Source organism: Melitaea cinxia, chromosome 17, assembly GCF_905220565.1.
Source record: "Melitaea cinxia chromosome 17, ilMelCinx1.1, whole genome shotgun sequence".
Lineage (NCBI taxonomy): Eukaryota > Metazoa > Arthropoda > Insecta > Lepidoptera > Nymphalidae > Melitaea > Melitaea cinxia.
The window spans coordinates 14,037,563-14,048,893 of record NC_059410.1 but is presented as its reverse complement, the minus strand read 5'-3'; the positions used below and the strand labels follow the sequence as shown (position 1 = coordinate 14,048,893).

Below are 11,331 nucleotides of genomic sequence, written 5' to 3'. Positions count from 1 at the left end.
GTAACAATATACCTATTTAGGTGTGTAAAATTTAACTGCTCACATACACAATAAATTTTATTTTTTAAATAATTGCCATGATTTCTATAATATTAATATATAAGTATATAATATAAAATGATTAACGCTTTTGTGTATAGTATTTCAATACAAAACTCTTATTTTTTTATTCAAACAACTGTTCTACATTAAATAAAGTATCAAGATCAAACATTCAAACGTAGCATCTTCATACTATGACCTTTTAGGACGAAGCAATAAAAAGAAATCAACAATTAAAATGCAACGAGAACAAAAATGACAGATGCTACGTCCCTTACAATCTAAGGGAGACCTTACCGTCGTGATGCGCATGCGCATACATGACCGTGATACCATTTTCAGTAAGCATTCTAAGGCAAGGAGGTATATAACCATCAGATCATCAAAGCAGAGCACAGTTCATCGCAAACCTTCCGAGACGCATCATTGGAAATAATATTGCAATATGAAACTGGTGAGTGACGGTGTAATTTCTCTTAACTAAGAAATTTACTATTCAATGAATATCTTTGATTTTTGAGGTTAAGTCATTTCGGTTATTTTTGTACTTTTACGAATTATTTTTTGCTATATAATATATTATTTTTTAAATATTATATATTCCTGTAGGAATACCCTTTATATCTAGTCGGGAAAATGTCCAATATTTTGAATATCATACCTAACTAATATACATAACTAATAACTATATCCAGTATATTATCGAATACTGATTTTACCAACCCCATTTAAACATACAATAAGTCCCCTTGTAAAATTTTTAATGAATAGCAACACCCCAACAACGTAACTTCCGTGAAAATCATGTAAATATATCCAAGTTTTAAGCATATTTGCAAAAAAAGTTGGTTAACGTTTCGTTAAGCTATTTTATATCACTTCAACACCTACTATTAGTGCTATGATTTATATGTAAACTTATTCCAACCCTTCATAAATAGATAATTAATATCCGAATTCATCCCCTCAACTACAATGAAACTCTTAAACACTTCCCGCTTTTATGCGAATTTATGGAAAAACTTTGACCAGTTTATTTTAAATCACTTACAGATCTAGTCTAAGACGTTTGAACTTGTAACAAATTGTAACAATTTCTCTAATTGCCTTTCATTCTAAAATTCTAAATCTAATCACAGAGACTTCTTGTCTCTTCTTCTGTCAGTGAATCTTTATTCAAAGGTACATCCATAACTTAATTGCATAATTAAAATATGCAACGCTTTTAGCATCTGCTACCATTGCATTATAAATGAACATTTTAATGTGTAACTCACGCCTCTAAAGCTTTCTTTAGCAAAATGACTAGAATTGGAAGCCTTTGTCGGGAGTATTTCATAATCCAACGTTATTATTACTTCTTTACCCATTTTAAATTTCAACAAAAGCACGTCGAGTTGTTCGAAATTTCTAAAATGATTCTTTTGTATTTACGTTTAATAGTTTTGAATATGATATTACAAACTTTAAGATTCAAATGATACAATTTTGCCCCATAGCCATTGTACTAAATACGAACAACGGAAAACCAAAAATGTTACAAGTTTAACATTTAAACTTATTGGCATTTGTGGTTCTCGACCTTTTGTTTGAAACGGTTTCAATTTATTATGTAACTAAATTTTAAAACAGAATTATTAGGTATTATTACATATATATATACAGTATGTGAAAATAGGTATTTCACCCTTCTTTCCTTAAGTATACTTTTTTTATATATAACTAGGTCGATAAACAAGCGCAAAGCTCACCTGATTGTAAGCGATTACCCTAGCTTATAGACGTCTGCAACACCAGAAGCATCGCAAGTGCGTTGATGACCCTATCTCTATCCCTAAGCCCCCCCGGGCGCTCTGGTCACCTTACTCACCAAAAGGAACACAACACTGCTTGAAAGCAGTATTATTAGCTGTGATCTTCTGTAAGGTCGAGGTACTACTCCAGTCGAACTGCTCGATATTTTGAGCGGGAAATTTCCTATTGTGGCCTACCTTAGTTAAATAATATACTTCTATAAACATTGATGTAGGTAGGATGTACCATGGTATTATGTCCATCTATGGGAAAATCGTAATTGTTTTCTATTATTAATACATTTTCTTAATAAAACAATTCCATTACAGTTAGTAGTTGCTGCTATCCTCGGAGCCTGCTCAGCAGCCCGCCTTGACAATGCCTACCTCCCTCCTAGAGGAGGCGCAGGTGCAGGATATGGCGCCGGATCTGGAGCGTCTGGCGGTTTTGGATCTGGATTCGGCAGAGGTGGTGCTGGAGGAGCCGGTTTTGGTGGTGCCAATTCTGGAGGATTCGGAGGTGCCGGTAGTTACAACGGCGCCGGTGCTGGTGCCTTCGGAAGTAACGCTGGAGCATTCGGAAATGGCGGTGGTTTCGGCCAAGGAACTGGCGCTGTAGCTGGTGGCTTTGGAGGAAGGAGCAACTCCGCTGATGCTAACGCCCAAATCCTGAGATTGAACAACGAAGTCACAGCCGAAGGATTCTCATACGATTTCGAAACCTCTAACGGTATCAGAGCTGATGCGTCCGGTGTCGCTACCAACGGCGTCCAATCTCAAGGCAGCTTCGCGTACAAGGGTGATGATGGTCAAGACTACAGCATCACATACACCGCTGACGAGAACGGCTACCAGCCCCGTGGTGCCCATCTGCCCACTCCCCCTCCCATCCCAGAGGCTATTTTGAAAGCTCTGGAACAGAACGCCCGTGATGAAGCCGCTGGCATCGTTGATGATGGTAAGTCATTCATCATTCTAAATCTATTAGACAAACGCAAATATTTACGTCACAGTACATCAAAGGTTTTATAGCTGTCTGTCAACACTCTAGAACATAAATCATAAATGTCCATAATAATATGCATAAAGTAATCATAGCACGTGTATTAATATCTTCACGAATATATCCAAAGTTAATTTTATGCGACTTAAGTTCGGCTGCTATTAAATTAATCAATCGATCTTCTGTTCTAGTTTTTTAACCCTTAAAAAACTCACAATTTGAAAAAATCATAAAATACTTGTTCAGTTAAAGAAAAAAAAAAACTAATATACTTGCCAGTATTATTATCTTATTCAAAATATGACACATAATTACGATGCTCTTAAGTCTATTAAAAATCTTCATACAGTTCTAAAACAAGTTATTTCATATCGATAAATTGAGAAATATTAATAGCACGGCGTGATAATAATTTTGCCCGTTCATTATGTAATTGAATCGATACTTATGAAACACTCATACAAGGTTTTTTTTTGGATCCACAAAACATAAGCACCTGTTTGATGATACAAAAAATTAATAAGTCTTGTCTAATGTGTTCAAATCACTCTACGATACTTGACTCTACAAAAACAACTAAGCATTAGACGCGTCGTGATTATGAAGATCGGTGTAATTTCAACTAAATATGGCAAATAACCGTAACCTTGCAATAGTTATAAGTAATATTGATAATAAATTTTGTCTGTGGTTATAAATGCCATTAGATTAGGTATTTACTTATAATACTCATTATAATAAATAGCTAAAATTAAAACTTCTAAAGACAAAAACATTTGATATAAAGAAATAGGTCAATGATATCGTTTTTAATGTTGCAGATAATTTTATAATATTTTCATGGTTACCCTAATAATACATATTATAGATAACAGTGTATATTTCAAATTGCAAAATCATGATTGTTAGAAAATGAACTGGGGCAGGTAGGGCAGAGGTCAGCCTTTAATTGTCTAAGTAAAACCGCAACTGCTAATCACTGAGATAAGTTTAGATATTTTAATTTAACTTTGAAATCATAACGAAACGTCTTTGAAACTTTCACATATTTCTTAACTTAATTTTTTTTAAACAAAATAATTGTATCTGTTATCAAAAGATAAATTAGATTTATATAAACAAGTATTACGTATCCGAAAAGTAGTAAATTTAATACGCTTTGTTATAACTTAAAAAGAATACTAATACATGTCAAAAATCGCCCGAAACTTCTTCGTTTTTTTAACTTGGTTAAAAATGCTAAAATTAAAATTGTAAATATCAAAAAAGCACATTTGAATATTGTAAATATTACGTCAGTCACCAATATCATACAAAAATTGTTCGAATATTGGCGTCGTGACCACTAGCCGTGTTCGAGGCGTGGCGAACGGTACCAACGATGTGTTCACATCCTTTAAAAAGGTTAGCCCTTTAAGTGAAGGTATAGGAGCGTTTGACGATCTATTTGTATTTTCCAATAACAAAATATGTGAGACAATATTATTTGTATCAAGAAACCTTCCCTCTCTTCCAATTATTAAAATAGTTTAAATAGTTAAATAATATGCTTGAATGAGGTGTTAATGTTACATCTAAATGCAAAATAATACTTTTCAAAACAATCACAAGAAACAAAGTATTGTTTTAGTTACCTATAGATATACTATTAAACGAAGTACTGGATGTGTTAGAATGTATTTGACAGTATTTTTAAAATTGTGATATTTGTAAAAAATGAAAATGATGAAAAAAGGCATTGAGAGCCATAAATAATTGAAAAATATCTTATAAAATCTTGTCAAAGATTCTAAACTCGAATGTCTCGTACTAACAAATAACGACGGCTTACATTACTTTCAAAGTTATTCTGAGCATAAAATATAGGTAATAAGAGTAGGTAAGTTTCCACTTTACACCCCTGTTTAATACAAGTCAAATTTTGACTCATCTTTTAGTAATCCTCAAATTTAAAAAAGTAACCGTCGGAATTTCTCATCTCTAACTCTAATAGCTTCATCTCTGCGTTGTTGAATCAATCAAATCTTTAATATACATTTACGAAAGATAAATAGCGTATCTCATAGAAATACAAGATTATTAGATGCGTAATATGATATTACTTCATCTTAATCGAGAGTTCAATGCAGTCACGTCACTAAACACACTATCTATGAATAAATCCTAACATCTCAGTTCAAGAATCATTGAATGTATGCGAATAGTATTAAACAAAGACACATTTCACAATAAATACGTCTTCAAATTAAGGGCTGGAACAGTAATTCTAATATAAGCTCTTGCATGAGAATTCGCATGATGACTGTTTGCGAAACGATGCTCTGCCTTATTTCGCAACACTGCATTTACTTTATACGTATTATCTGCAAAAGGAAAAAATGGCTGCGATAATCCTAAAATCGTATTTAAACTTAATAGTTTATACGATAAATTAGCGAGGACATTATTACTTCCATAATTTCTGCTAAATTATATATATCATAAGCTGTAAAATGCATTGTTTTGTCTTAAATAAGCAAAAAGTTAAACAAAAAAGTATTTTTACTGTCCTTGCATCTTTCGACTAGGATAACAAATTAATATTTAGTAATTAGACGATCGTAAAGTACTACAAAATATTAATTTGTTTAAATGAAAAAAATATCAAAACGATCTGATAAATTCAACAAAATTTTTAAATCTCATGTACTCATTTTTGTTATAAAACAAAATCGCATCATTTAACACACAATTGAACTGAAAACGTTTCGACACGTCCGTTTTGTTAATCCGAGATGCAATCATTTCGTGACAAAATTGTTCAACTCACACACAAGGGAGGTATGGGAACAGCGACACAGTGTAATGGCTATCTCAAGCTTCGTATGTAAAATCTTTCACTTAAACATGTTTCTCACATTTGTTGAGATCGTTGCATGACTTAATACGTGTTAGGAAAGCATTTCTGGACAGATATTTTTGAATAACCATTCCTTCTTACTATAACAAAGCTTTTTCGTATAAGGTTTAGTTTTAAAGAATTCTCAATAAGACAGATTCCTTTAAATGAGAACATCACAATAAATGTAAAAAAAAAACAAATGATTGCTATATAGGTAAGTTAACGAAATTGAAAATTAATAAATCGTTGTTATATATTTTAATTGCTACAAATATTGCATATAAATATGACTAAATCTTTTTATTATTAAAATATCCAGTCAAGGCATTTAGTGTACAAATTTTCGGAATGTAATTCACACGATATTTAAAAATGCTTATAATTAAAATTTATTTCAAGTAAAATTAATTTATTTAAATGTTCAATTAAGCATTGCAATAGACAGTAGAGTCTTACAATTTTTAACCGGGTCAAATCCTTTATGTAATTCTCTCATCCATTGCAGAAATCTCCATCTAGTGCACTATTAAGATTATATAATATTTAATTAAAATGGCTTAGTACAAAATATTTTACAAAAAATTAATTGTTTTAGTGGAATATACAGGTTTTCTTAATATTCGGATTATTGCTGATACTTACGGCTGATTTTTTTTAATAGTTAGACATTTCGATTTTAATGCAAGAACTGTTTTTATTTTGTATCGAAATAGTGGATGGTGTTAGACTGAGATCAATGCGATTAACAAAACCGCCAAAATACTCGCAATTAAGCCTTCGTAATTAGTAAAAAAAAATGATATTCTTGAAGTATATACTAGGGAAAATATTAGCATTTTTTTGATATGACGGCAACATTATAAAAAGAAGGTTAAATTTAAAAAAAAAAGATAAGCTTTTAAAATGCGTGATCGAGGCTTCTTTTAATGATACAGTCTTATTTTTGCTAAGACCACGTATATTGCAAGATAATCGGTTGTTAAATTGCACATGGATATATGATTTGTCTAATTTATAAGGCGCTGTCATCCTATTTAGTACATGTAATAAGGAAGACAATCTCATCGAATTGTTACAACATCGTTTGGAACAATTTACACGTATAACTTGTTTATCGTAAATACATATTATAACAATTGTTTGCATTCTCTTTTATTATTATATTTGAATTACGATATAAGATTACAAGATTTGTATTTCAAATTATTCTTTGATTTAAAAGTTATATTTCGATTTCGTCATTTATTTTATGTGTAATATTTGTGGTGTCATATTTGGGAAGAATTATTTTTAATTCAAATTAAAATGAAAAAAATACTTTATTCAAATAGGCTTCAGAAGCACATTTTAAGCGTAATTTTAAAGTCATAATGATATTTATAGAAATGGATAACTAGGAGACTAGTTCATTTAAGAGCATTCCTATAAGAAGTTCCTTTTTTCCATTCCTTTTTTTTATAACTAGAATTTTCGAAATGATAATTTATTTTATATACTATTCTTGATTCATCATTTCAGCCCATTGCAGTCCACTGCTGGACATAGGCCTCCACAAGTTCGCGCCAAAAATGCTTGAACTTATGTGTGTTGCCCATAGTCACCACGCTGGGCAGGCGGATTGGTGACCGCAGGGCTGGCTTTGTCGCACCTTAGACGCTGCTGCCCGTCTTCGGCCTGTGTCTTTCAAAGCCAGCGTTTAGATGGTTATCCCCCATCGGCCGGCTTCTTAAGTTCCAAGGTGGTAGTGGAACCTTGTTATCCCTTAGTCGCCTCTTACGACACCCACGGGAAGAGAGGGGGTGGCTATATTCTTTGGTACCGTAGCCACACAGCACATCTCTTGATTACTTAGATCTAAAAAAAAATTTGCATACATGCTTACAATTATATCCAAGTTCGTTTTAAGTTTCTAAGGAACTACTATTTTGCTTAAAATAAGTAATACCAAGATAGGATTAAAGTTCCTTTAAAGGACACTATAAAATATTTACACTGCTCTATATAAAGTAAGTAAAAGGTGTGAATTCTGTAAAGGTTACTAAGTTGTGCATCCTATTCGTTTCCGAACGCAACCTTGAATGCTTTCGGAAGAGACTGTGTGTACGGGCCACTAAAATAACGTATTGAAATGAATATATATATATTTTTTTTCATATAGCCTTTACTAATTTATATTATTTTTGAGACTATAATTTTGTGAATATTTTTTTAATAATTGCAATTAATGACCCGCCAATCATTTATTTCAAATATGTTTCTTATTCTAAAGACTAAGATGAAACATACATGTAGCTTCGAAAGAATTAGAGAGAGGTCTTATGTCTATCAATGATCTAATTTGAATAACTTCTATAAAACTTATCATATTAAATATTAATACATATAAAAAGCCTCACAATTACTCCAAATAAATTATTTATGTGATTTTATAGATAATTAATTGCTAGCTCTACCGGCATTCACGATAAAAAAAAAATGTAAATTAAATAATTATTAAAATTACATATATGACGGCTTTAATTTTAAAACAGAGTCAACATGATTGACGGTCGGTAATTTTTTTTAACTGTAAATTGATCGATAATGAAAATAAATTTGAACAAAACTTTATATAATCTTAAATCGCTGGTTTAGGAGCTCCAAAGTAATCATCATAACGATTATACGTATACCTGTGTAACGTGCGTGTGATGCATCGAGAGTAAAATAGACGTGGCGCAATTGAAAATGCTCCAGCCTCGTTATTATTACAACTATTCAAAATGTACTTTAAATGTCGTTTTTGTATTTAACGATGAACTTGACACAATTATTTTTAACAATACAGAATAAGCAAAGAATTTGTTAGTGAATACGTGAAAAATTCAATCCTTTAAAAATAATTTTATTTTTATTTTATTGCAGATTTAATATTAAGTTTTTATTCTGAAACGAAGTCAGCAAATAACTATAAGTAGTTAATTTTAAGTAAATTAATTAAGAGTAAAGTTAATAAAATAAAGTTAAGTTAATAAAATAAAGTTAGTTAATAAATTAAGAGTAAAGTTTAGCTACTTATATTTTTATAGTTGTTGTATCATAGGTTTTATTCTTGAACAATATTATATTTTACTAAAAGTAACTCTCAGCTTGACCCCGCTTCAGGGTCTTATTAACATAAGAGATTTAGTGGAAGTCAAGTTGGCAATACGGACTTTCAACCATCTACATACAAATTTTGACCATAAACATTTTAACACACTCTATGTTTTGGTTTAATATCATTAAACATCTTTTCCAGGCTCTTACCGCGGTGAAGGCGCTGGTTCCGGCGCTGGTAGCTACTCAGGTCAAGGCGGTTACTCCGGTCAAGGTGGATACTCCGGTCAAGGCGGATACTCTGGACCCTCAAACCAATACGGCGCTCCTTCCCGCGGCTTCGGTGGCGCAGCTAATGGCGCATCTGGTTTCGGTGGCTCCGGTGCTGGTTCATCCGGTTTCGGTGGATCCAGTTCTGGTTCATCCGGTTTTGGTGGATCCAGTTCTGGTTCATCCGGTTTCGGTGGCGCTGCCTCTCGTCAATACCTCGCCCCCAATGCTGGCCCCCGAGGCTCTGGCAATGGCAATTTCAACTCTCAAACCGGATACCGTTACTGAGCGAGGGAAAACGAAAGATAATTAGCCACCGTTTTTGTTTAAATCAACATTTGGTATATTCGAAAAGTCCACCGATATTTCGATTTATAATATAAATATATTTTTTTGTGATATCTTTATAGCACACAAAAACTGCTAATTTTGCATAAATATTAATTGATTGTATATATAAGATCAACGCCCTCTGTTGGTTATGAAAAACAACGAATTAAGCTGTGAACTGTTATTGTGATGCCCTGTGAACAAGGCAGTATCAAAGAACTCGGCTTTGCACTGCCGCGTCGACTCAATACTCATTTGTCTATTTACAAAGTCTTTCCGATTTCATCTTCATTAATGATCTCATAACATTTCTATTCCCTTAAATTTTCATTTCTCATTAATTAATATCTGTAGGTATAAGTTCTAGATTTTTAAAGGCTATGTAAATGGACAGTATTAGGCTTAAGACGAAAAAAAAATTAAAAAAAAATGTGTATGTATGTGTAATAATAGTTTATAACGATTGTAAATATGATATGTAATGAATAAAAGTTATAAAGCAATTTATTTTTTTATTTATTAAAAGCTTAGAATTAAAAAGACATCCCTAATTAGTTGTAATGATGGCAGAAATTCCATATACGAGTAATATCAAAAATTCTACGATTTTTCTTTGTTTTTCAAATATGCACTGCCAGAAAATAAAATGACCTTTTCATTCCGTTTGTTTCTGAATTACAGTACCAGTAAATTGAGAATAAGAGCGAATATGCATGTTCTAGGTGTGTGTGCTTCAATTTAGGCTGTATTACATACTCAATGTGTTTTAGTATGAACTAGCTGTGTCGCTACTTCGTTCGCATGGAATTGAACATAAAAGTTATAAAGTTATTGTTCAGTTTGCCGAGTTATAAAATAAATAAATTTATAGAATAAAAGTAGTCTAAATTACTCCTTGCTACATCAGCTATCTGCCAAGTCCCGTCAACATCGGTCCAGTCGTTTCAAAGATTGGCCGGAACAAACAGACAGACAGACAGGCAAAAATTGTAAAAAATGTTATTTTGGTATATGAACCGTGTATCCATATGCATTTACTAAAAAGCGTTTATTACAAAAAGACACTCCAATTTTATTTATTTTATATATTATTATGATGCTTACAAAACGTAATGACAAATGTGTGATGGTTACAAAACGTAATTATCCATATTTTATACGATAATTATGTTTCTTATCATACATAATCATATTATTATTCATACAAGAGTAACAGTAGCTTCAGTTGAAAACTAATAATATTTCCTTTATAATCAATCAATTTAATATACTAAAATCCTATCTAAAATTAACAAATATAAAAAAAAAATTATTGTTCCAAATATACCTTTAATATGAACTTGATCAAGTTTTTTTAACAAACAAAACAATTTTGTTTTACGATACTAAACTATTACTAGAATATTAATTACTTGACTGTAGTTATAAATTAATATTTATTGAAAAGGCAACACGAATTACCTTTAACTAGATAGATATGAATGGGTAAGCTTAGTGACGACATATTTGTTTTTCATTTGTAACATAGATATCAAACAAACTTCAGAAATTAGGTAGCCATAATTATTTTATTTCTAAATACTTTTCAAAAATTGGTATTAAAACATATGATTGAAATAGATAGCTATATAGATCTAGAAAAACACGTAGACTAGAATCGCTTAGTAAATAGTTAAAATATTCAAGAGTTTAGGAAATTAGCGAGAAAAATCCGCGGGGCAGAAACAATGAGACAAATATATATATATATATATATATATATATATATATATATATATATATATATATATATATATATATATTTATATATATATATATTCTGAAATTGTTCTAGTCATTATACAAAATAAATTTATGTAACTAGATTAGCAAACAAGCGTACGGCTCACCTGATGGTAAGCGATTACCGTAGCTTATAGACGTCTGCAACACCA

General features: G+C 31.4%; 1 protein-coding gene across 1 annotated transcript; it reads left to right on the top strand.

The window, feature by feature from the left end:
- Window positions 1-436: 436 nt before the first annotated feature.
- On the top strand, window positions 437-9,900 carry LOC123661887 (pupal cuticle protein 36-like). The gene is made up of 3 exons (XM_045596822.1): window positions 437-496; window positions 2,166-2,793; window positions 9,000-9,900. The coding sequence occupies exons 1-3, from the start codon at window positions 488-490 to the stop codon at window positions 9,353-9,355; spliced, it is 993 nt and encodes a 330-aa protein (XP_045452778.1). The 5' UTR covers window positions 437-487; the 3' UTR covers window positions 9,356-9,900.
- The last annotated feature ends 1,431 nt before the right edge of the window (window positions 9,901-11,331 follow it).